The sequence below is a fragment of the Peromyscus leucopus genome, chromosome 12, assembly GCF_004664715.2.
Source record: "Peromyscus leucopus breed LL Stock chromosome 12, UCI_PerLeu_2.1, whole genome shotgun sequence".
Lineage (NCBI taxonomy): Eukaryota > Metazoa > Chordata > Mammalia > Rodentia > Cricetidae > Peromyscus > Peromyscus leucopus.
Window position 1 is genome coordinate 62,299,359 of NC_051073.1, and position 27,032 is coordinate 62,326,390.

General features: G+C 44.5%; 2 protein-coding genes across 4 annotated transcripts in view; both read right to left on the reverse strand.

The window, feature by feature from the left end:
• Slc12a8 (solute carrier family 12 member 8) overlaps positions 1–2,805 on the reverse strand; it is a 163,053-nt gene extending 160,248 nt beyond the window's left edge. Inside the window, 2 exon segments of the mRNA XM_028886362.2 lie at positions 1,160–1,250; positions 2,686–2,805. Coding sequence (XP_028742195.1) covers positions 1,160–1,250; positions 2,686–2,708 — 114 coding nt within the window. The 5' untranslated portion in view covers positions 2,709–2,805.
• Positions 2,806–12,221: 9,416 nt separating this feature from the next.
• The window catches only part of Znf148 (zinc finger protein 148), a 125,285-nt gene continuing 110,474 nt past the window's right edge, over positions 12,222–27,032 (reverse strand). For all 3 annotated transcript variants that reach the window (XM_028886363.2, XM_028886364.2, XM_037209788.1), the window contains exons 8-9: positions 20,644–20,762; positions 12,222–20,392 (exon numbers count right to left, since the gene is read on the reverse strand). In XM_028886363.2, coding sequence (XP_028742196.1) covers positions 18,794–20,392; positions 20,644–20,762 — 1,718 coding nt within the window. In that variant the 3' untranslated portion in view covers positions 12,222–18,793. The remainder of the gene's footprint in view (positions 20,393–20,643; positions 20,763–27,032) is intronic.

Consider the following 27,032-nt stretch of genomic DNA (forward strand, 5'->3'; position numbering starts at 1 on the left):
CAGCCTGGGCTACCAAGTGAGTCCCAGGAAAGGCGCAAAGCTGCACAGAGAAACCCTGTCTCGAAAAACCAATAAATAAATAAATAAAAATAAAAATAAAAAGAAGCTCGCTTAGGGTCCCCCAAGCATACCAAGAACATGGCCCCAAGCCCCTTGCCCAGGAATCGACAGCTCTAGCCAAGAGTAATTATCTTGCTGTGTTTCGTTTGGTCTTTTTGCTGTGGGATGCACTGAGCAAGTACTGTACCCCTGAGCTACACCCCAGCCTGTGATGAAGTACCCTCTAAGTTCCTAGTCATTCATGTCCAAGCAGCCTGACCACTCCCAGGGCCGTGTGCCAAGGCCAGGGGAATAAATTCTGCGCGCCCCATGAGGGAGAGGAGTAGTATGTTTTACTGAGCATTTACTGCCTGCCTGTCACCAGGCAGCTTTCCATCACACACACCTGCGCATATGACAAGGGGGTGAACAGTTTGGACTCCCCTACCACCTCCTGACTTTGGGCTCCAGACCCCGCTCTTGCTATCTGCAGAGGCTCTGAGTTGATTCTCCCCTTCCGAAGGGCTTATTCCCTCTGGGAATGCAGGAAAACCTCCCGCCTCACTACAAAGCATTAGTGAAATCCAAGGGCAATGAACCGCCAGGGTGAGTGAACACAGCTGGCAGAGATCTTATCAGCACCTGGGTATGGGCTTTCGTTTCTTAAGGGATCAGTCCTTCAATTCCATATCGACCACACGCTGAATATTTACTATAACTAATAACCAGCAGGAAGGGCTTAAGAGAAACAAACAAACCAGCAGACGACATCAGGGAGCCCAGAACCCCTCTGACTTCAGTAGACGAGCTCTTCCCAGAAATCAACTTATTTTCTCACATCGGTCTGATTCGATATTAAAAGGAGTTCACAACATCTGAGTCTGCTCCATTCCAGGAAGATGCCCCATGACAAGGTGGAGGATGGAGGACCAAGAGCATTTACAAACAATGCCACAGAAGACTTTCTGCACATGGTTAAAGGTTGCCCATAGTATTTTCTCGACGCCTAAGTAAACTTCTGAGATTTGAAAATCTTGCACTGCCCCCTCTGCTCCTGGCCTGATGGCACCTGGCTCACACGCCTCGGGCAGCTCCATCACCATCCCTACCCCAGGCTTACCTGCTGGGCTGCTTCATGAAAGAGTTCCTGTGGAGACCTCTGGGCCATTCTCCAGGAAGTGAGGTCCTGATACTCTAGGTGGGGGGACCACCTGGAAAGCAAACATCACTCTTGGTCAGGCCAGCTCCTCCCTCCCTTGCGGCTTCTCCTCTGTCCAGTCTTCCTTTGCACTAAGTAAGACCCTGAGTGAAGCAGAAACCTTGTTCTGACCCCATCTAGGGACTCCGTCCCCAATGGCCCTTTGGTACCTCAATCCTGATCCAGAGCCCACCTGCTCATTTCCTGCTGTACCAAAGCCACAGGAACCCCTACAACTCCCGGCTCCTAGAACTCCTGAAATATGGGGCGGGGGACGGGGATGGGGTGGAGGGTGACTGTCCAGCCGCCCAGCCCTTAAAGACACAGCCCCACACTCCATTCCCAATGCCTAGGGAACACGTTGTCCAGAGCAAAGGGCATGGCGGTCTCGCTGGAACCCGTGCTGGTGGTGAGTGAAGGTGGAATGGACCCTAGGCAGAGGGGGAGAGGGAAGACTGGAGGGTGTCTTGAGAGTCCCCCGGAGCCTGGCCAGCACAGGGCAGCTGAGAAAAAGATGCCCGGACAGCGCAGTTCTGGCCCACCAGAGGAGTCGGCCCTGGCTTTCCTGGGGGAACCTGTCCTTTGGAAGAAGAAGAAAAGGAGCGAGAGAGAAGGGCGGAGGGGACCCTGCTCCCCCATCCTGCGGGGAGAAGATTCCAGAGCGAATGAAGGGAGAGGAACTGGGCAAGATTCCCGTCCAAGGGCTGGGTGTGGGACGCATCACCCCAAGAAGAGCTGAGGGCTGCGGGGTGAGGCTTTGGGGGCCAGGGTCAGGTCCTCACGACCCCGGCCGCACTTGCCCTCCGCAGAGCTGCACCCGAGCCCTCACCTGCTCCGGCCCGGGCTCCCGCGGCCCCGCCCGCCCCACCCCGCCCCGCCACGTGGCCGCGCTCCGGGTCACCTGCCCTGCGGCTCACGGACCCCGCCCCAGCGCCCCCGCACAGCATCTGGACCGGTGACCCGGGCCCCGGGCACCACCTGTCCTGAAGGGCGGCGGTTCAGCCAGGTGTCACCGAACAGGCAGGGAACGGAGCTTCTAGGGACAAGAAAGCGCCCCAGGCATGCTTGAGAGGCAGGGGGATGACCCTCACCACTTCAGTAAGGACCCCCCCGCCCCGAACTGCCTTCCCTAGGGGTGAAATAAGGTTTCCAGGGCCTGGGGGTGCAGTGGGGAGAGGGGAATTAACCTACAGAGAGATTAAATCATCTCCATTTTCAAGCTGGCACAGTTCCGAAACCTTAAATAACTTGCGAGGCTTCCATGTGGGCTTCTGAGCAACGGGAGGGCAGCTGGGAGTACTTCCCACGCCCACAAGCCTTTGTGTGAAACACCTAAAAATAGAGGCTGTTCTTTTAAAACAAAGAGAAGGCAGAGCCCCGGGAACGCTGGCGGCGCCCTATCCTCTCTTTGCTGCCCCAGCGAAGTTGGTGCTGCGAAGGTGTCTTACGTAAAGTTTGCCGTCTGATCCATTTTTCACCGCACCGTTCGGCGTGGTTCATCTCGCTCACCGCGTTGCGCAAGGAGCCAGCGCCGCTCCGTCCAAAGCCCTTTCCATCACCCCCATACAGAAAAGGCGCGCTCCCCCGCCCCCACCCACTTCCTATCTTTTTGTCTCCTCTCGATATAGCCAGCCTCTAAATAGCATAGGACAATATTTATCATTTTGTTCCTGGCTCGCCACACTTGAGCGCCAAGTCCCCAACGTCCATTCTCGGCTGTGAGCATCCGCGGCACCGCACTGCAGGAAACTAGGTTTTCATGTGTTGGTGGGGTTTCGTTTTCACTTTGGGCTTCCCAGTGCCGGGAGTGGAATCCAGAGCTTTGTCCCCGGCTAGGCTTCTCTGCTACCCCTGAGCTTTATCCCCAGCTTGCAGAGGAGTTTTCATAACCCATGTCTGCCAGAAGCAAGACCCGCCACTTCCCCTCGAAGGAATCACAGATTAGCCGTCTGTGAGAAGACGATGGACAGACAGACAGACAGGATGGTATACTGCTAGATCCACCACACATGGCCATCTGGTCACCTGCCCAGCCAGTAAAGCTTTCTTCCTTCCTCACTTTTTTTTTTTTACTTTAACTAGGTTCCTGTTTGCTGCCAACTTTGGGGGGGGGGGAAGCCTCCTGCTGAGCATCTACCTGAACTTTGGGAAATCCACATTCAAGTTCACCTCAGCCTGAGTTTACAACCTGGGAAACGGAAACGCACCTCTCTTTATAACCACTACTTCCTGCGGTTAACCCTTTTCTAAATAAAGGAGAATTGCTTCCTTCAAAGCTTGTTAAGTGTCTTCTAAACCTTAGAACACGTGTGTTCATGTCATTTAAGGCTAAGTAGAGAAACTCAGTTGTTTGCAAACAAAAAAAAATAGTATGCCCTGCTTGATGTCAACTTAATTTATAAAAGAAAAAAAAAAGAAAAGAAAAGAAAAACCACCCTTAAAAAACCTTCCTGTGCCCAAAAATGGTATCTTACATAGTCTTAGAATAAAAGAAAAATCTCCATTTCTAAGCTGTCACCCTATGTGACCTACTAGAAGGGTGTTCGCTGCATCATTTGCTTGTCATAGTTGAAAACGTGAGAGCCTAAAACGCATTAGCAGAAGACTGGTTACTTTAGGACGGAGCCACACGAGGTCAGCCAATGTTTTGTGTCAGGTGGTTTTCGGTGTGCTGACACTGAGCCCTGCCTGTCATATAACCAATAAAAATGTAGGACAATGTGAGTGGTGTGCTATACTCCACGTCTCTATGCGTATCATTTGCACACAAAACACCATCAATCTATTGTGTTTCTCTCTCCAGTGAGGAGCCAAGATAGTGATGTAGGAGAGGAAACCCGCTTTGATAGATACATCTGGATTTTTATTGACTTTTTTCCCTTACAATAAGTACATGTCACTTTAGAATCTGAAGCGGAAACGACTAAGAAAGTTAGAAAGACAAATAATGTGGGGCCGATGGTATTTTCCCAAGATGGCTGCACTAACACATCCCCTCACATCTGCTTTTCTTAAAATAGGAAATGAGATTCCCCGAGGAGATGGACCTCCGTTTGTTCTCATGACCCGAGTGGGCTTTCACAAGTGCCTCGGCCGGCAAACGAAATGGAAGAAGTAACGCTGTTGGGGTTCACAGGCCAAAACACAAAGGCAACAGGTGTTCATCTGGCCCTGAGACTCCGCGTTGTGAGGTGTGCGGAGAGATGGTCCAGGACATGGCCAGGATTAACCGACTGTGAGTGAAGCAGGCCTTTAAGTGATTCCAGCCCCCGGCAGATGGGTCCCAGGCGGTGGAGAGCAAGCTGTGCTTGTTCTGAATTCCTGACTTACAGACTGAATAAAAGATAGTGGCTGCTCGAAGCAAATCAGTTTTTGGTTGGTTGGTTGGTTTTTGGTTTTTCGAGACAGGGTTTCTCTGTGTAGCTTTGCACCTTTCCTGGGACTCACTTGGTAGCCCAGGCTGGCCTCAAACTCACAGAGATCCGCCTGCCCCTGCCTCCCCAGTGCTGGGATTAAAGGCGTGCGACACCACCGTCCGGTGCAAATCAGTTTGGGAGTAATTTGTCACATAGCAATAGAGAGCAAACACATAAAAATTCCAACCATGATAAAAGTGACCTCCCCACAAAAAAATACTTCCTTTCCGTTTTGCTGTTTGGATTCACTGTTATTCCAGCCACAGCCAGTTATGTAAACACACAATACGGCTACTGAACTCTTTTTCTTCAACTGAGTAACAACCCAAGCTCCAGTGGACCAGTGCCGGAGTGAGGCTGTAGCTCTGTGCCTTTCACCCAGCCGAGCTGTGTGTAGAAGCCCCGTTCATTTCCTTCCTTCCAGAGGCTGCCGCGGAGAGCTGCCCTCTGCATGAAGGCTGGCAAAGAAGTCATGGCTTAGAGCAGAGGGTTGGTTCTCAGCCTGGGGGTCTCGACCCCCTTGGAGTCCAACAACATTTTCACAGGAGTTACCTAAGACCATTGGAAAACACAGGTATTTATTTACATTACAGTTATGGGGTAGAAACAAAAATAATTTTATGGTTTGGGGGGGTCACCATAATATGAGGAACTGTTTTAAAAGGTCACAGCGTTAGGAAGGTTGAGAAGATAACTTCTTTTATCTGAAAGTCTGAAGCGGGGGAGTCGGGGGAGAATCGGAGCCTGGGCAGAGTAAAGCAGAACAGAAATGTGAAAGCAGGCTGAAAACGTTCAACAGTGATGTCAGGATGTGTGTGCACTGTCAGGATGTGTGTGTACAAAAACATATTTCATGGTCTGGACTCCAGCGCCAGAGGCCAACCGCCTCAAGGAGGGATTGGCTGGACTGGCATGTGCTTCCCAATCCCCGGCTGTCCTCCACATCTAGGAGTGGGTTCAGAACACCCCACCTGGGGACCTGCCCCGTGGACTCTGACCTCCTCACTTGACAGGTCTAAGGTGGAGCTGGGCACATTGACATTTCCTTTAAACTCCTCCACGGCCAGTGGACAGTCATCTCTGAAAATCATGGAATTCTAGTCCGACAGTTTTTTTCTTTATCCAAAATACCACTCTACAGGGCTGTCTTCCTCTAGGTACATTTTTAAAAATTTAGTGTTTTTCATTTTCTGTAGGTGTGGGTCTGTGTGCACATCTGTGCACACGAGGGCAAGTGCCCGCAGAGACCAGAGGTGTCAGATGCCCTGGAGCTGGAGTTACAGACAGTTGTGAACCGCCTGATGTGGGTGCTGGGAACTGAACTCAGGTCCTTTGGAAGGGCAGCAAATGTTCTTCACCAGCGAGCCATCTCTCCAGCCCTCTTATTAAAACTTTAATGGCCAGAAAGATTGCAAATGTTGTCCCCGAGAGAGGCAATGGTAATATTTAGCTGGTCATTGAAATATATTTTCTAAAGTTTAAAGTTCTGGTTTTTTTTTTTTTTATATTTACTTGGGAGTATGTGCATGCCTGCTTGTGTGTGTGTGTGCGTGCGTGCGTGCGTGCGTGCGTGTGTGTGTGTGTGTGTGTGTGTGTGTGTGAACATGTGTGCATGAACCCTTGAAGGTGAGAAGGGTCCCCTGAAGCTGAAGTTAGGTGGTTGTGGGCCTCCTGACGTAGGCGTTAGGAACCAAACCCAGGTCCTCTGCAGGAGCAGTACATGCTCTTCACTGCCATCTGTCTAGTCCTGCATTGGTGGTTTCTGACACAAGGTCTTACTCGGAATAGTCAGGTTGACCTAGAACTCAATATGTAGCCTAGACTGACCTCAAAACTTTCAGCAATTCTCCTGCCTCGTTTGGGATTGCAGGTGTGCGTCACCCTGCCTGGCTCCTTTCTGGGTTTTGAATTGTGCTTCAAAGTCCTGGGTAAGCCCAAGGGAGGGACGCCTGTCAGAAGCACTATGGGGCATTCCTGGACGTGGGACACAGAAGCTCCTGGGTCTTAGAGGGGTAGAGGCAGGACCCTAGGGAGAATGGAATCCTGCTTGGCTTCCTGGGCAGGGCTGACTACAGAGGGCAGGTCCATCTCTCAGGTGTCCCCGCTCCTGTCCGGCTGGTTTCTCCTCCAGGATCTAAGGCATTTGTTGACTCTGGGAGTTTGCCTTGCAACAAGAGAAAGTCATTCTCCTGGTGCCAGCCACCTGCCACCTGTCACAGGCCAGGACCTGGAAGCTTGAGAAAGCAGCATACGCAGAGGTCCTGTTTGTTTTATGACGACAGTGGCGGCCTTTCCGGACTGCAACGGCACTGATTGGCATTCTGTTATCTCCTTAAAGGTCACACGCAGAGGCCCCAATGGCAGACCGTTGAGAGAGTAGATGAGCAAAGTCAGGCCTGGACCAGAGCCTGACTCTTTTTACCATGACCTTGCCCAAGGTCCTTAATGTATTCAAGGCCCAGGCTCCTCACGCCTTACACAGAGTTCATACTAACACCTGCCACGCCAACCTGCAAGAGTTATGGACCATTTTGCTGGGGATTGAAAACGGCCCAGGAGCAGTGTGGTCTGTTGTTTTATACCTCCGTACACCTCCTTTCATTTTGAAAACCAGACCACCTAATGCTGCCATCCCAGAACCTGGGCTTTGCACCTTGTAGGGGATCTCTTTGCACCCTCACTACCTCTAGTCCTTCTCAGGCACACCCATCAAATACCTGTGCATGGCTGACCACTGGGGTCAACACGGAACAGACACAGGAGCAAAACCTCTCTGAACAGGTGAAGAAGACAGACATTACTCAAATTCTCCTACTGATGAGCACAGCATTGTAGATAGCAGACCAGGTTAGGAAAACATACATGGTGGTGAGAACTCAGTCATAGTTAAAGTGATCTCATCAGTCAAATCAGGATAAGCTCTTCTGAGGATCCAAAGACAGGGTGGAGAGGGGAGTTTTAGCAGAGCGTGGAGAGAAGGCACTGTAGCATGAGGGACCGTGACCAAGCACTGAGAACCTTCGGGAAGGCAGAGAGTCCCGAGGCCTTCGTGGGGAAGGATGGTACCGGGAAGCAGACGTCTGTGCAGGACCAAGGCCAGGAGCGCAGTTGGCCCAGACAGCTGTGGAGCTTCTGAAAGGATTTCACATGGCCCATCGAAGGTAAGGACTGGAGGCCAGTGTGGGAAACTTGCAGGAAGCCAGGAAAACCTGGGATGGTTGGGCTATGGTGTTGGTAAAGGGAAGAGGGTTCCCAAAGGGTTGGAGTAGCATTCCCAAGCCTGTTCTCACCCTGAGTGACTATAGGGTACAAAGCATCTCGACCAAATCCCCAGCTTCCGCTTCTGCCTTTGTCCCTGTGCAGCTGGGAAGGGGCTGGGACCACTAGGCCATTGATGGAGCCCTGGCCGTCCTAGTCTATTCACTCTGAAGCTGCTCTGCTCAGCCTGAGGGGGCAAACCTCAGTCTTTTTGTCCTGCCCTGCTCCCCTGTCCCTTTTCACATTGAAGTTTGGGAAATAGTTCCAACATGTCTTTAAGACGGTCCCTCATTTCCCAGTAACCTTGGATTCTGTCTTCTTTTTTTTTTTTTTGCAACAGGGTCTCACTATGGTGTCCAGGCTGGCCTTGAACACAAGGTCATTAGCCTCAGCCTCAAGAATGCTGCTGGGATTACAGGTATATTCCACCTCTTTCTGACCCTGGATTCTCGAATCTCCTTTGGGAATCCTGTGTATAGAAGGTTGTATTAAGTGGAGAATTCCACCCAATCATGGCCTCATTAATGCCACTTCTGATTAATTCAAACAGTACCCTTAATACCTTTAAGGGTATTCTACCATGTAAAACATGTCATCAATTACTGACGCATGCTTATGGGAGGCAGTTTAAGGCTGTGAACTAAATACCTTTGAGCAGCTTACAAACTAACCCATGTGTTGTGGGATATTACTTTTGTTTATGTTGCATTTGTTTAACTCTGTGAAGCTGTGCTACTGTGCCTGTCTAAAACACCTGATGGTCTAATGAAGAACTTAACAGCCAATAGCAAGGCAGGAGAAAGGATAGGCAGGGCTGGCAGGCAGAGAGAATATATAGAAGGAAAAATCTGAAAGGGGAGGTAGCCAGAGAAAGAGGAGGACTCCAGGGTCCAGCCACCCAGCTACAAAGCAAGCCACGGAGTAAGAGTAAGATTTACAGAAGAGAACAGGAAAAGCCCAGAGGCAAAAGGTAGACGGAATAATTTAAGAAAAGCTGGCAAGGAACAAGCCAAGCTAAGGTCAGGCATTCATAATTAAGACTAAGCCTCTGTGTATGACTTATTTGGGAACTGGGCGGCAGGCCCCCCAAAGTAAAGACCAAAGACCCAACCAACAACACCATGGGTCCCCGATCTCTCAGTGAGAGGTTAATAATTTGCATTTTATTTACTATCATTTAAGCACACACGAGTTAACCTTAATGAGGCAGGGCATTCTATAGCTTAACTTGGTTCTTTAGCATGTTCCTGTGACAGCACATACATGATTGTTCCACCAAGTAAAAACAAAGGAGCTAGCAAGAGTTGGGAAGTGGGGATGAGATGATGAAAGGCTCAACTAAGAAGTTAGAAAAAGCAAGAAAAACCCACTTCCAAACAGATGTGAGCAATCGCAGACTTCCACTTTGATTTATTCCCTTACTTTTAGAGAGTGTTTTTGCTTTTTGTTCCTTCAATGTTGCCATACAAAGCAGTGTTCAGCCTGCCTCTAAGGGGGCTGGAAAAATGGCTCACTGGTTAAAAGCATACACTGCCCTTGCAGAGGACTTTCGTTCCTAGAACTCAGGTTGGGCAGCTTACAACTACCTGTCACTTGAGTTTCAAAGGGATCCGACACCTTCTGGCTTCTACCGGGCACCTGTACGCACGTGCACATACCCCCCAACATACACACAGACCCCTGCAGCAAATGAACTCTCTCCAGCTTCAGAATCACTCCTACTTTGAGCTTTTCAATCTGTTCCTGAAGTAGCGTCCTGACAACCCTGTAAACACACTTGCTGGCAAACACAAATTGTAACCACTGTTCTCCCTCCAGACATTAACACCACTTCTACCCACCTTGTGGGCTAGTTCCTTTTTCATTGGTCAACTGAATACATTCTATCTCCAATCTTCTGAGAGACGTGGAGTATACAAAATACTTGGGACAAGATGTACTTGGAATATTTTCGTAACTATAATGAAGCATCTTTTAGTGTGCCTGTATCTTGTCAGCAATCCATCAGTAAGGTATTGGAAATTTCCATTTCTAAGACATTAGGGCTCAAAGTCTTGGATGTGGGGACGTTTCTTTATGGATTGAAGTTGTTCAACTTGTGTGATCTTCCAGCCAGAAATTCCTAATGCCATGCTTCACATGAAGCGAGGCAACCAGCATTTGCCCAGTTAGGGTCTTGCTTGTCTTTCTCACACATAAATCTAATCTATTCACCTCATTATAGTTTACATATTTTGGCCTCAAATAATTTGATGGTAAAACACACAGGTTGTCAACTGTGTAGATGGAAGCCGTTGAGGATTAGAAAAGGTCACCGGCTTCAACAAGGTCATTTAGGAAGATTGAGGACAACCAGTCCAAGTCCTTTGACTGTAAGACCCGCCTGCTTCCTTTTGCCCACACAGCCTGGAGATGGTCACCAAACCACATCCCGGTCTCACCATGGTCCTTAACAAGACACACCCTTGCTTCATTTAAAGCCGCCCCACCACCACTGCTCATGCTGTCGGCAAGTCTTTCCTGAACAGTATGATTTTCTCTATGTTCCCCTCATGATTTGGACACCAACATCCACTCTCAAACCAAGAGGCCCAACTGGATAAAACACACACCCCCAGTTCGCCCTGTCATCTGAGAGCTCCTGAATCGTCCTGACTGCATTGCTGTGTCCTTTGCCTTTTATTCTGTGCTCTAGCCTGGCAGAGCAGTTTGCCTAAGCGATGGTCTGTCTTGCAGCTCCCACACACAAAGGGAGATCGCCACACGGGAGGTTTGAGTTGAGCCGCTCAAAGACTTTGGAGTGGGAGAGTGCTGTAAACACCACCTTAGTCTGGAAGGAACCTGCAGCAGTGTGTGAGCACAGAACATTCAACATATTAACACCTTTCCATGGAGGCCTTGGCTGTTAGGATCCCCAGCACTGGCTTTCCGAGTCCTAGGGTAAGAGGTGATCCTCTGGATAGCTTCCCTCATTTGTAAATCCATACAGCATTCATTGATTACCCAGACCCATAACAGGCCAGTTCCCTCAGACTATTTCAGCAGCCGCACACTCCAGTCTTGAATGCTACCCACAAATCTGGTCATTTCCATTGGGGGTAACTTTTTGACAATGTTCTGTTTCCTCTGTAATGGTTTCCACATACCTTAACTTCTGGAGCTGGTTTATTAAATTCCATTCTTCTTAGAAAATCACACCCAAGCAGAGAATAACCATCCTTTCCCACTTACCCAGTTATTGAGGAGAGTGATCTAAAGTACGTAGCACAGTACCGATACATCTTTAAACTCAGTGTTTGCTTTAGTCATAGAGTACAACAGTGTGACATGTAATCTGCAGTTGATACCACAATCAATGCTTTCAGATTAAGATACTAGTAGCCAGGCCAGAGCAATGGCTCAGTGGTTAAGAGCACTGGCTGCTCTTCCAGAGGCTCCAGGTTCGATTCCCGGCACCCAGATTGTGGCTCACAGCTCCCTGAAACGCCAGTTCCAGAGGCTCTGATGCCCTCTTCTGCACCCCACCAGCATTGCGTTCACACGGTGCACAGACATACATGCAGGCAAAACTCGCAAAATAGATAAATCTTTAAAAAAAAAAAATAAGACACTAGGAGCCTCAGCCATCTATTATTTGCACTTAGCACAGTGTCTCGTAAGTAGGTGATCAGTGCTGAATGTAGGAGAAGGTTCTGAGCCCCAGCCAACGAAGATCCAAGTCAACAGGAATTGCAAGTCCTATCCCAGGGAATGCTCTCGGCTCCCTTCCCTACACCGCAGCAGCAGCATTGGCTTCAGCTTTAAGAACATGACAAGTTAGGAACATTAAGGTTACAACTTTCAAAGCTCATCTGTATAAGTGAGTAAACAGGCAAAGGTTCAATGTTCTCCGTTTTACAAGTCAAGGCCATTTGAAAACTTGCATTTTCCCAGCATTTGAAATGGCATTCTTGTTTACAGTGTTACATTTTTTTCATCCCAGCCCTTACACACCGGCATGTATAGATCTGCTTAAGTCTATGGATAAAAGGTTTTGTCCTCATCACCCATTTTGTCTTCAAATGATAGGGTGAGGGCAGGCGGAGGGGAAACCCACTCTCAATTAGGAGACCCTCATTTTCGCTTTACTTCACTTAAAGCTCTCGCCTCCACTGACTCTTGATCCAGGAGTGGATGCTGTTTATGCTATTGCCCATCAGGTTCAGCTAAGCAGGGAACAGCTGGGAAGTGTAGATTCTATCCAGGCACTAATCAGAAAAATCATTTTGTGAGCGGTAAATGTCAAGCAAGACTCAGTGACAACACATTAATTCAAGTGACTTCAATTTTATTATTATTTTTTTGTATAATCTTCAGAAGGTGGGAGAAGTGTCAGGTAGAGTATCTCCCCAGCCCTCTCCCCACCAAGCCAATCACTCCAGAACTGGGATCTAGGAAATGCAATAGTAGACCATCAGTGGTACCATTACGTACAGTGGGTTACAGCACCATGCTACTAAGCCAGGGTCTGAGCACTGACTCCTGCAAGGGCCAATTAACTCAAGTTTGTCCCAAGGACCTGAACAGCACTGTTAACTGCAGACTGCTTTCTTACAACGCACCCCACTGTCAGAAAACAAGGTCCTGGCAAGGTGGTTGGTGAATGGAAACAAATCTATCTACACTAATGGAGAAAAAAAGAAATCCCATGTGTGCTACTGGTAAAAGGTTAATGGAGTCTTATCTGTAAAGGAAAAGCCACACATATTCCTAGCTCTACGTTCAACATGGTTCACTCTGAAATAGTTGATGACAGTTAACAGTTAACTTGATCTTAGAATAGTGACATTCTACAGCAAGCCACGTTAAGGCCCTGATATTGTTACTTAACCCACGGAACCAGTCATTCCACATGGACAGCCTTTCCTCTTAGTAACTGTGTACCACATTTTGTTTTTGCATATTTACCATTAGTCATTTGGTTCAAAGTACTGTGAAAAATTCAGCTAGAAAATTATTCATAAAACTGTATTCTGTATTTTATTTTCAAACAGCCAAGTGTCCACATTGAAAATGCAGAATTTGCAAATATAAGTTAATCTAATAATTCAATTTAAAATAAAGTCAAACAGCTTCCTTTAGTATCACAATACATAAAACGGTATTATAAACTCCAAGAGGCGAGGTGAACTCGATGACGACAGTGTCAAAAGCTATGAACTCATTAAACCTCGTAATGTCAGCTCATGTTTCATGACCAGGCATGAAACAAGCCACCACTGTATTCAAATGGCTCAGTGATTCACTCATGGTATAATGTGGGGTCAAGCAAGATGGTTTTGGTTGATTTTTTTACAATGACAATAAAAAATCTTTAAACAAAAAATCCTCCCAATTGTTTAAAAACAATTATACATGGAGGACAATTATATTTTAAAATATCTTGGCTAAATTTCAATGGTTAGGCTGCTGAATGCAGTGTAAAAGTTTGTATTTAAAAATATCACAAATATAGTATTTAACAGTGAAAATTTCAATGTGGTTAAGTTTCACTGTGAAGCGATTTCACCTGAGTAGACTTTGAAATCTAGTGCTCATGTTTGGGGGAAGGGAAGGGAAGCCCGCTTTGTGTCTGATACTGAGTTTGCAGCTGATTCTCCCACGGACCCTCTAGGGGTGCAGGATGGATCTGCTGTGGCCTTCCCTTTCCCATGAAAATTTACTCTGGCATCTTAGGAATTCTCAGTACCCATCAAATATTTCCATGTAGCTACCCATTCAAGCATAGCAACCCAATTCATTCAGTTCTATACAACGGCCTCTACATTATATACATGTTTAATTAGCAATAGGAAATAGAAAATAAAAATTTACAGTGATTGAGAAGGGGTCAGAGAATAAGACAGGAAAAGTAATACTGTATATGTATAATCAGAATATCCTATCAGCCTACCACTTTCAATGACAAGGTTTTCTTTTATTGGTTGGAATACAAAGAAGGCATAAGGGATTCCAGGAAAATAACACTATGTCTCAGAAAATTCAACGTGCTCCACCATCAGGATTTCCATCACACATTTAATTTCTTCTGTACAATTTTTATAAATGTGTTTTTCTTTTCAAAGTCATCAGATTTCCAGGTGAAACTCAGCACTACACAGTATGCCCTTGAAGCAATGAGGTTAACCTGCTTTATTTGGGTACCAAGGTCCCTTCCAGACAGCATTAAAATAAAGACAAGTAAGACTAGACAGATAAAATCCAGTATAATTCAAACCCGACAATGAAAAATTTCCCCCATATTGTTGCAAAATTCTTTCTACTGAAATGCTTTGCTACAATAATAAAAAGCATACATTACATAGAAAAGGTACCAGTGTACTAAAAAGTGACAGGAGTGGACTAGCAAATCCTTCAAAGCACATTATAGAAATGACTAGCAGTAAAAACAGTTCCCTATAAAATGTAGGTCATAATCATTTATAAATTGGCGGCTTCATTTCTAAAGCAGTGACGGGTGTTCAGAGAGCTGTTCTGTACAGTACAGTATCTACTCACTTCAAGCTCTAAGTTTGTCTTTCTTTGTACTGAAGTTGAGTAAATTCATCTGGTCAGCTGAGAAATCAAGCTTGAAAAATAAGTATCTAAAAATCAAAGTAGAAAGTTTAGAATCATTGAAATGTAGCTATGAAATATGAAGAAATTTATCTACTTCACAATTGAACTGAAGTTACCTGAACACTTACGGGCTTGAATCTAAAACAGAAACATATATTAAAACCCAAAGCAAACCACAGAGTTAGGTAGCGGTACAGAAGCAGGAAAAAAACACATCCCTTCCTTCAGTGTGATGGGCACTAAGTTCTGCGGTCTCCCTCCATCTCTGCACAAGAGTGGTAAGGCCATTCAATGCTTAGTGAGAGTGAGTGCAGATGGGCTCAGGTCTAGCCTGTCTCCCCTGCAACGTCAATTATGCTGTGTAAACAGTGTTACGTTCCAACAGAAGGAACAATGGAATTTGCTTATAAAAACTGATTAAAGATAATCATTATTAAATGAAATAAGGATAACTAATAACTCTGAAATGTCTCTATAGAACGTTCCTGATGCTACTTGTAAAGTTAGCACTGCTATGTATTATTGCTTACATACAGTACAACATCACACGCCTTCTAACATAAAGCCGTACTGTGATTGGTTTGTACATATTTACAGAGTCTTAAAAACAAGCTGTAAAAACATTACATACTTCCAGACAATACAAATTAGCACATTGGTACTCACTTCAAACAAATGGAATGCATAACATTAATAAACATCATAAAGGAAGACTCACATCAAAGTCCTTGATTGTCAAGACACGTTTATATATAAACTCTAACTGTGCAGAATTAAAGATTCAATCATAGGTACATCCTTACTCGATGAACCATATTTACAGCATGGTATTGCATAAAAAAATAAAATAATGTTTACAGGGTTTTACTTTTTTATCCATTGGATTAAAGAAAGCAACAAACACAACAAGAAATGTTTGTCTGCTTTAGTTTGTTTCCTACCAAAGTTTAGATGGAAAAAGGAAACATACGGTTTTTATTTGCAGAATATAGCAAAAACAACTGGAAAATTATTTCCCTGAAATAAAGCAATTTGAAACGGAAAAGGTTTAAATTAAATTGCAGACTCAAATAAATTCTCACTGATTATAATAGTGCTTCTTCAAGTAAATACACTGGGAAAGGATGCGCTCTAGTTTAACGGTCCTAGGGAGTGCAGTATGCAGCGTGCCTACGCAAAGGTTCCCGGCCTCTTTTTATTTATTTTTTTATTATTTTTAAAACAGCCCTTTAAAAACCCAAATTAATAAAAACCAAAGAAGTGGCAAAAGATCTAGCCTCACTGGCACTTTGCAAGTGTCTCTCATCTGTGGGAATGAAAGCTTGCCCTGAGCACAAGGCCTCTTCTACCTCTCAGGAGATGAAATGACCCATCGCTGGCACCCTGAGTCAGAGCTAAGATGGTGGGTCCCTACCTGACTAGTTAGCACATGCACACTGTAGATCCAAAAAAACAACAAAAAAAGTAGGAGCCACTCAGCTATTCCAAACCCAATGAAATACATGTGCAGTAAGAACTGAAGTTCAAAAAGCAACAATGCTTTCAGATGCTGGAGAGTTCCTGCCTTGTCTAGTGGGAGGTCTCCCAAGCTCAGAACAGGCCAGGAAGAACCTGTGAGAGAGAGCAGAACAGGTTCGTGGTGAGCAAAAGCTAAAGGGCACTGGGAGCTACTCCTCTACAAGAATTTGCTCACGGAGAGAGATGAGAAGTGTGAACTGACAGGGGTCAGCTACAGCAGCACACAAGGCCACCCACCTCCTTCCTCTAATGCCCAGAACTTTCTGAACCAAAGTGGAGAACCCCAAACTTTTGAGATGCTTCTCACATGATGAAGAGACAGGCTGAGCCTGGCAGGCATTCAGGACTTCACAGTAAGAGTGATGGCTGTACTGAAATGGTAAGTCAATAAGTTATGCTGGCTATCGGGTATCTCAGATGCTTAACCTGGCAGGAAAGGCTGCCATCGTGTCGATTTAAAGAAATGTGTTTAAGACAGGAATGCAACGCCTGAAATTCTGTTTACAGAACTTCCATTTTCAAAGGCTTTTCTTCCTAAGCTTACCTGAACGGCTCAGCAACTGTCACATTCTTAAACCTGTGCTGGTGATGTTACAAACAAAACCCTTCCACTGTACAAGAAACACATTCAGTTCTCAGTGGAACTACGTGTTTTTAAAATCAGGCTCAACTTAGGAAATAAATGTCTACTCTTATCAAAAGTACTATGAGAAAAATACAAACGCCCATCGAGGATGAGCACGGTCCCATAACACCTCATCTGATGAAGCATTCCTGCGGTTACATGATGCGTCATAGACACACATCAGTCTTCAGATCAATAATGGCAGAACTTAAAATATTTACTTCAAAGAAGTCTTAAAGTTCTTGAAGCTCTGACAGCGAAGCTGTCAGATGGGAAAACTATGATTTCAAGCCAAGTTTCATTACAAAATGTAGAGAAACCACATTAAACATAACTTATATTCCTTGTCATAAAAACACCAACATATTAAAAAATAAATGAGTGAAGGATACTGGGGAAGGATATTTCTTTGTTCCCTTTCTTTATGAGAACAGTCTTGGGATAACATTAAATAAAAGAACAATAATTTAAATGGATAACATATTCAACACTAGAACAAAGCACACAGATCTACAGGGTCAACAGCAAGTCAAAGGGAAGTCAACGAAAGCTCCGTTTCCCAAGGGTACTAGTTTCGGGTTACCACTGGTGCACTGTGATAAAGATGGCAGAAATTTAAGTACAAAACCCAAAAAGGTGGAACAAATAAAAGAGGAGAGTCAGTGTAACTAATAAGTCTCCAAAACTTAAACCTGTCCAATGTATAACTCAACCCATCATTCTTCATAAAAGTGTGTAATATATATGTATATAAAAGCACTATTTATTGTACCATGCTGTATTATTTTAAGACAAAGTATACATATATAAAAAAAACATTCGTGGTATAAGGATAAAGTCTATAGTTTATTTAGATTTTGAAATGCAACAAAAAATTTCCGATCACTCATCTAGCTGAAAAAGAAATTGCAGTTACTGGAATCAGTAAGTACTTCCGCTTTGTAAAACTGTCATGAGCAGTCTTCACTTAAAAGTAACTTAAGTAAGCAATTAAAATGCCCATTTCTTTAGTTTCTTGGGATACTGTTTAATTATCCAATCTATCAAGAGTCCAGAAAGAGAAGAATTAAACCAGGTTTTACAGTCCAAAGATATCCCAACTTCCTTTTATTGCCAAAAAGCAAAATTGTCAATTACGAGATGATTATGACACAACCATATCAAACCTAAAAAATCTATTTTTTTTTAACTTTGAGAAATCAAAAATACCAGATTAATCCTAAGTGCTCTATGTCAACTGAAGTGTGTAAAGTAAAATACATTTCAGCTTTAAAACGTGGAATATACATTTTGTGTAAGCATTATTTTCTTGGGAATGTAATCTACAGAATATTTCTTTTTTACTAAAACTTCAAACCTTGATACTTGCACATGAAAAATCATAAAAAATATCTAAGTATACCTGTACAAAGAAACTGACACCAATATGCATACTTCCATAGAGAAGTAAATGCTTCAACAGTTGTGTGTTTTGGTAAAAGTTTTGAAAGTATGCATACTTTAAAAGTAATTAGGCTTTTAAATAGTGGAGTCTTAAGACTATCAGATTTTTATTATTTTTTTCTTCAAAAAAAAAAAAACACATGTCAATATAATGCAAACTGAAAATCAAGGGTATATGGCATATCATTTTTAAGGTGGTTTCTTTTTATTCCCCTACAGGACAAACTACTTAGTTAAGCCATAATCTCTTGACATGAAACTTTAAGTTCACTGTCGCCTGTGAAGTCTCCTCCGATTCCCTGCTGAAGTGCAATACGAGGCTGAAAACCTTAGAAACAGCAAGAGGAAATTCACACAATTACTGCTCTCCTAAGAATGTACAATGTTCTCAGTTAGGAAACAATTGTGCGAAGTCTTTTCTCCTTTTTTATCTTGGTGTGGGTGAATAGCAAGGTTCTGATCTAAAACGAGTAATGCATCGCTCCAGACTCTAACGGTGACAACACGTAAGGCAGTTCAAGGAGTGCGGGCTAACCAAACAAAACGCAGTTAGTGGATTATCTTGCTATTCTTACCAGCTTGCTACCAACGCACTGCTCTGAAATCTGTATAGCACTCCATTTTACACAGAGTAACCCCACTCTCGATTAATCTGTTCTAAAGTGCCAGTATTATTTACACATCATTTTTTTTTTTTTTTTAGCCAAAAGTCTGGCCAGTTGTGGCATCTGGTGAAGATGTCATCCCAGCTCTATTATCGTTTACATTCACCAAGGGGAATTCTGAAAATTCAGCACTTGTCCCTGGTCCCCGAAGGTTCACCTGTCCATTGGCAGTGCTAAATTGAGTTGCTATTCCAGCTCTGGATCCATGATAAGGAGCACGGAAGGGCTGTTCAAAGGAGCTCATTTGGTAAGCCTGGTGGACAGGCTGGGCCTCAGCTTTCTTCTGAGAAGTCACTTGATCCAAAAAGTCTGCTGTTGATGTGGCAGAGGCGTGGTTTGTCTCGTCACCTGAAAAGGGAAACGGGTGCTGTGAGTCACCGACTATCAGTCCAAAGTGAGACTTATCTGGAGTTGTTCTTAGTGGAGAATTCATTCCTGATCGAAAGCTATTGATGGGCATGGCTGCATAGACTTGCTTGTCTATGGAGGAGAATGCTGGCGGATTTGGAAGGGTCTGGTTATCAGTCACAAAGTTAAGGCTCGGGCTATTCAAATAGGCATCGTTTTGGCTAGTTCTGTCCAAAGCCTGCTGCAGAAACTTGGAGTACTCCTGCAACATGTTAGCTTTATCTGATGAGGATGCTTGGGAGCTTGATCCAACATTCTCTGACTGGGTGACTTCAGGTACGTCAGAAGAATTGATTGATATGCTAGACGTCACTTCCGTATCTGCAACACTGAAGGAAATCTCATGCTGTCCATTAGCTTTGTGGGAATAATGGTCCAGCAGAGTCTGTAGGACCTCATCTGGAATGACATTTTTGTCATGATTGCTCTTAATCTCCACATTCAGTGCCTGGGAATCCAATATGGATGCTGTGGTGCTTTCATCAATGACGCTGGCCACAGCTGCTTGTGTTACAGAAGGCTGCGAAGCTATGGTACCCACATTCAGTGCATACTCCCTGCTGTTGTTACTTGCAGCTTGAAGATAGCGCTTCTTCTTCAGAAACTGCATGGCATCGTCATAATTAGTGCTGCTGTGCACAGGTTTGCTGGGCCCCTCCTGCAAGTTGTCCACCTGATCGATGTCGGCACTGCCTTCTGAGTCCAGTAAAGCCTGCTTATCCACAAGTTCAAACGCATACTTTGAGACCTTGCTGTCTTCGTAAGTGGATAGGGGTGAAATGGTTTGATTTTGCTCCAGGGGCTGTTTCAGACTTCTCTTACTATTGATTTTTTTGAGAACCAACTTGGGTGGGTGTATTTCTCCAGATGCATCTTCTAAATGAGACCCTCCAACTGAAGAATGTGGCATTTCAACAGCATACTCTGCGACCATGTACTCATCTTTTACTTTAGTGCTTGAAGAGTAGAGAGGCAGGTAATCATTTTTGTCTTTCTTCAGGTCCGATTTGTCCAATGCACTCTCTTTGTCCAGTCCAGATGATTTCTTCTCAGTTTTCTGCCTTTTCTTTTTTGGCAGTGAATTATCTTTTGGTGACGTAGAGAAGCCAGAATCCTCCTCTGACGTTAGAAGGCCACCTTTGATGGCACATCTGTTGAGTTTTTTGTCATGATTTTCATGGCACATACGTTTATGTTTCAATACACGATCTGTTCTGGAAAAATACTGTTGAAATCAGAAGTTGGAAGTAGTTTTTTTGTTGTTGTTTTTATGATTGTTTTTGTCAATAAGGAAGAGAAGAAAAGAAACAAGATAATTAATAACAATATAAATAGTCCCAAACAAATTCACTGATCAAGTTTCTATTATAAATCTAATCAAAGAGCTTAAAACCTCAAATGGCTCTAGTACTAAGTTGTGCCTGTTAGTTACTTCACACTGCAGTTAGGGAGGAGAATTCAAACTGGCTGACTTACCTGTAAGCAGTATTCACACTGGTAAGGCTTTTCTCCACTGTGAGTCCTCTTGTGCCTTTCCATGTGATATTTCTGTATGAATCTCATACCACATTCATCACAGCGAAATGGTTTTTCACCTAATAAATGATTTAAAAAAATTCAAAACAAAACACTGTAAAATCATGGACTGCTTTGCCTAAAGATCTCATAACAAACAGCTTCTGACAGGCACAACACTCTGCTCCTTTTACATGACAAAAGATGCCTTCCACATACTAAAGGCTGACAGCACGCACGCTAATAGAACGTCACTGATGCAATCTGACACAACTCCTGGGTACAGATTTTGTTCAATTATTGTACCACACCTGGAGATTTCATTTACTCACTCACTCACTCACTCACTCACTCACTCACTCGCTCGCCATACAACATGGACACATACGGTGATCAAAAGACAACTGTGGAGCCGGTTCTCTCCTTCCAGCACGGAGGTCTCGGGGTTTGAACTTTCAGACTCAGCCAGTCTGGACAGCCAGTCTAGACAAGTCAGCCCCAACATGGCTGAGATACCTTGCCAGCCCGGGTGCAGCTATTTAAGTCTCAGTGTCTTTCCTTTCGAATTTTCAAATCACTCCCTCTACCTGGAGACAGACACGTGTGTTGCTGACCGTGTGGAAGTGAGAGGACAGTTTGAGGGACCCGCATGCTCCCCCACCATGAGGGAGGGCCCTAGGGATTGAACTCAAGTCATAAAAGTTGTTCCTTTCCAAGTACTTGTGGGTAAAATGAAATCTGGATCCTAGGAAGTAGCTCTTAAAAACAGTTCCCCAGCACCAACAGTACTGGGACAGAATTCCCCACTCAGCGTCGGGGTTGAAAAACCGTTTGTGGTGTGTGCGCTGCACAGCACATACGCAGTCCTGAGTGTCAGGACTAGAACTACTACTGCAAAAACCAAACAAAAGTAAGGTTTCTCTGCTTCTCTTGATTGACTCACCCCTGAGTTCTGGTGTCTATCCTGAGTGCTGTCAACTGGACACACAACTGTCCTCATCACCTCTCTTTAATCCCTAAGGATTTCTGAGCTGGAGGGCGACATTAATGTGAGTTCCAATAGCTTGTCCTGATGAACGAGGATGTCTGAGTGAACAACGGAGTAGCAGAGTCACCTTGAATGCTTTCCAGGAAACTAATGTTCCCCATCACACATTCAACAGAATGTTACTGACTCTGTTAAAAATGTTCTCTTTCCTTACACCCCCATGTGTGTGTGTACAAGGTGTACCTTTCACTACGCTAATGAAATCATTTGTCTGTAGTGTTTTTTTTCAGTTGACTCCCATGTTTCTCTTGAGATAATGTCTTACTGTGTAGCCCATGTACCCTGCAGAACAGGACTTTCACCTGTATCTTTCTGATTTACCCGCCTAGCTTAGCTACTGTTCCTACACGTTATATAAAAAAGTAGTAATGCTGATGTCTTGTTCCTGGTTTGAGCACTTGGGTGTCTTTGCTGAATGGAGATAAAATGACTGACACATCTTCTTTATGAAAAATTAAAAAGCTGAATGAAACTTCTTTTGGAGAAATCTCTTTACTGCTTTTTCCTCAGAGGGCTTGAGACTGACTCTCTGTTGGAAAAGGAAGCCAATCTATATAGATTATTTAAATGATTTTAAGACTGACGTGAAAAGTAGTAAGTTTGTAATCTTTTAAAACTCATTCAGGAAAGCATAACACGTGAGAAAGGCAATCTCAGTGTGTCCCACAGACACTGTTCCCATCGCCCAGGGGCTCTGGACTTTCTTAGTCCTGACTGTGGGGTTCACTCTGGTCACATGACATTGCAGCCCACCAGCAGCCTCTGGGTAAGGATGTAACAGATGGCACCTGCTATGGTTTGAGTGTGTCGCACAAAGGTTCCTGGTAACAGCACTGGGAGGCAGGCAGGGTGGAGCCTATGTGGTGATTACATCACCAAGGACAACGCCCCTGAAAGGAACTAACATTTTTTGTAGTTCCTATAGTTACTTCTTTCAAGAAAACTAAGTGGTTGTTCTGGCCTTCTGTTTGGCCTTCTGATTAGTCACACTCTGCCATGATGCCACCTGACATGATGGGATGTGGTTAGGGGTAGGCTATATAGTCTTGACTTTTAGCCTCTAACTGGCGAGCGAGCGAACAGAACCCGCTTTCTCTATGAAGTACCCACTAGCCCGTGCTTCTTCATCTCAGCACCCTACACAACATCCACAGTAGTTACTGGGTAGATTATCTGGGTGGGTACTGCAAGGACCGGGAGCCTTCTGCCTTTCTCGTGTTCTGCGTTCTTTTCTTTGGCAAGAGGGAAGCTCAGCTACGGTCACGGCTTCAATTATGCTCAACTCTGATCTCCAGATCCTCGCCTCCAATCTGTCTATTCAACATATCCATTTCTTTCTTTTTCATTTTAGATTCATTTTATGTGTATGAGTACTTGCTTGCATGTACATAATATGTTTACACATGTGAGTCTGGTGCTGGAGGAGGCCATAAGTAGGTGTCAGATCACCCTGGAACTGGAGTTACAGGTAGTTGGGAGCCACCATGTGAATGCTGAGAATTGAACCTGGGTCCTCTGCAAGAGCAGCCAGAGCTTTTTAACCACTAAGCCATCTCTCCGCTCCTGACATTTCTGACACTTAAGCATCTCAAATACATCCCATCTCACATCAAACTTGAGACCTTCCACCACAACTTAGATCACAATGGTGCTACTTCACTTAGCTGCGCAAGCCAGAGGCCTGGACAACTTTACTGTCGCTCTGTATTCGCCCAGTTAACACATCCTCCTGATTCCTCTTAGTTCCCCCTGCCCTAGAAAGTGATGTAAGGCCTTCTAACTAGTTGTGTTAGTTACCCTCTCCTTGCTGCAACAAATCCCGAAATGAATAACGCGGATGGAAGGAAGGAAGGAAGGAAGGAGGGAGGGAGGGAGGGGAGGGAGGGAAGGAAGGAAGGAACGTCCGGTGGCTCACACTGGCACAGGCTCCAGCCCAGGCTGCCCCAACGTTTGTGTGTGTGCTGAGGTAGAAGCTGAAGGCGGTGGCAGCAGCCATCAGAGTGTGAGAGTGTGAGGCATGCCCTGTGCGCCCATCAGCTGTTATCATCAACTAGCCACATCTAGAGCCTGAACGGAAGGACTGCCTCCATCAACTGGCCTGTGGACGTGTCTGTGGGAGGCCAGTCCACTGTGGGTGGCATCGTTCCCACACACACCGGTCTGGAGAGTGTAAGAAAGCAAGCTGAGCATGGGTCACTTGTGTAAGAGGGTAAGCAGCATTCCTCCATGGATTCTCTTCAGTTCCGATCCTGAATCCCTAAAGGATGGATTGTGATCTGGAAGTGTCAACTAAAAAACCCTTTCCTCCTCTCAGTTGCTTCTGGCCAGAGCATTTTATCACTGACAGAAAAACAAACCAGAACACCACATACACCTGACAAGTGGATTCAGTCCTAGAACCCAGAGTGAAATCAGAGAACTGACTGTGTGTTTTATCCTCTGACCTCCACATATGTGCCATGCATGTGCATCCCCAAACTCATGTACACATTGCACACACACACACACACACACACACACACACACACACACACACACACACACACACACACACACACACACCATATCCCCGTGATAAATTAAGTACTTTTAAATAAGGGACTGGTCAAACAGAACTGCTCACCTCATGGTGGCCAAGAAGCAGAGAAAACAGGAAAGAACAGGAGAAGTTGTAGCCTTCCAAGGTACTACCCACCCCCCATGATCCCTTTCCCTCAACTAGGCCTTACTTTAATTTTTTACTATCTCCCAATAATATCATATTATAAATCCATCAAAGGATAATCCATTGACCAGGTCAGAGGCCCCACAACTGGATCAGCTCTCAGTGACTGGAGTCCACCAGCTGAGGGCCAACCTTCACCACACAAGACTTCTGGAAGACATTTGGTTCTTAAACCCTAACACCAGGGGTGCTGCCAAGACACAAATTCCTCTTCTAACTCCACAACCCAGCAGGGGACTGTCGACAGAAGTGACACTGACCAGGTAAAAGCCTAGCACTGCTCTCTCTCTTTTCACTTGTTTTGTTTTATTGTTTTGTTGAGACAGGGTTTCTCTGTGTAGCCCTGGCTGGCCTGGAACTCACTCTGTAGACCAGGCTGGCCTCCAACTTGACTTCTCAAGTTCTAACCTTTCTTCAATTCCAAAAGCTGCCACACATATTTTCCAACACACCACCAAACTCCTCCAAATTAGTTCTTTATTTTAATGAGCAGAAAATATTTAATAGTCAAAAAATTATCTATTATTAACTACATTGTAAGTAAAATTTCTAAAGAATAAACTTATGAAAAACCTAAGTCCCATATATTTATGACCTAGGCACAGTGGCACAAGCTGAGAATCCCAGTACTTGGGAAGTAGAAGCAGGTTCAAGGGTACCTTTGGCTACACAGTGAGTTCAAGACCAGTCTGAATTATAAGAGATCCTGTCTCACTCACTCTGCAAAAGGAAGAGGAAAGAAAAAAAACCACACCTCTGAAAAGTTCACTTGGTCTGAGTAATACATTCTTGACAAGCAATGTATATACCGTACAACTTTATTTTGACAGGGTCTCACTCTGTAACCCAGGCTGGCTCAAACTCATGGCAATCCACCTGTCTCAGTGACAAGTGCTGGTATCATAGGTATGAGGTACCATGCTTGGTGTAATTTATTTGTTAAAATGTCTTAAAAAGAGTAGACATTAAATTCATACCATAAAGATACACGCTCAGCTATGTTCATAGCAGCACTATTTGTAATAGCCAGAACCTGGAAACAACCTAGATGCCCATCGACGAAAGAATGGATGAAAAAAATGTGGTACATATACACAATGGAGTACTACTCAGCAGAGAAAAACAATGAAAGCATGAAATTTGCAGGCAAATGGATGGAACTAGAAAAAAATCATCCTGAGTGAGGTAACCCAAACCCAGAAAGACAGTCAAGGTATGTACTCACTCATAAGTGGATTCTAGATATAAAATAAAGAACAATCAGACTACAACCTATAGAACCATGGAGGCTATATATATAGCATGGAGGTCCCTAGGACGACTGTGGCTAATAATAAATTTCGGTTTTACTCAATTACTGAGCAAGCCTCAATGAAACATCTCACTATTAAGATAAGAATACATACTCTATCAAGATGATAATAGAAAAATAAATTAATTAATTTTAAACAATAAAAAAAAGAGTAGACATTAAGCCAGGCAGTGGTGGCGCACACCTTTAATCCCAGCGTTCTGGAGACAGAGCCAGGCGGATCTCTGTGAGTTCGAGGCCAGCCTGGTTTACAGAGAGAGTTCCAGGACAGGCTCCAAAGCTACACAGAGAAACCCTGTCTTGAAGAAACAAAACAAAACAAAACAACAACAACAACAACAACAACAACAACAAAAAAGAGTAGATATTAAAATGTATCAGGAAAATAAACTATTATGTAAAAGTAAGATCATATGGTATTAAGAGAAGCAACATAATAGTACTTGAGAGTATAGGTTCTCCAGCCAAGAGCTAGGCTTCAAGTTGGTTTCAGTATCTAACTAAAAACTAGATGTTAAGTAAACCTCCAGAGCTGATAGTCTCATCTCTAAATGGAACCTTAGAGCTTATCTCAGAACCAAACATGAAGCAGACAACTTAGGAAATTAGTGATTTGAGAATGAAATCTAACACAATGCATTAAAGAATGTTAGCTATTAACAATAACATGAAGAGGCTGCCGTCAATCAATGTCATTACATCTGAAGACTGCTTAGAGGTATAGTCAGCAACGGGGCCACACACCGACTGAAAATACCAGTAAGCTGCACTTGGGCGACGCCGGAACAGCAATCACTGAACACAGGGAGTAGTAACCGCGCCTCCAGCGACTGTGCTCCTGACTTTGGGGAGCACCAAGACAGACTTTGAACACAGGCCTTTCTGGGGGTTCAAAAGAGCCATTGAACAGGCTAAGAGCCCATGCATTACCCAGGAAATTACATTCTATAGAAAAATCACCTGAGAAAAATGATAAACCATGAAGTAGAAATCAGCTTATTAAATAAAAACTAGACATGCCACAGTAACATGAAAATACGTCAGTGTCAGTTCAGCTGAACTGGAAAAAGAACTGTAGTTTGAAGAGTCTCAATGAAAAAAGGTGGTAGTGCATGCCTTTAATCCTAGCACTGGGGGGCGGGGGGGGGGGGTGGGGGTGGTGTGTGTGCAAAGGCAGACAGATCTCTGAGTTCGAGGCCAGACTGGTCTGGAGGATGAATTCCACGACAGTCAGGGCCACATAGTGAAACCTTGTCTCTAATAAT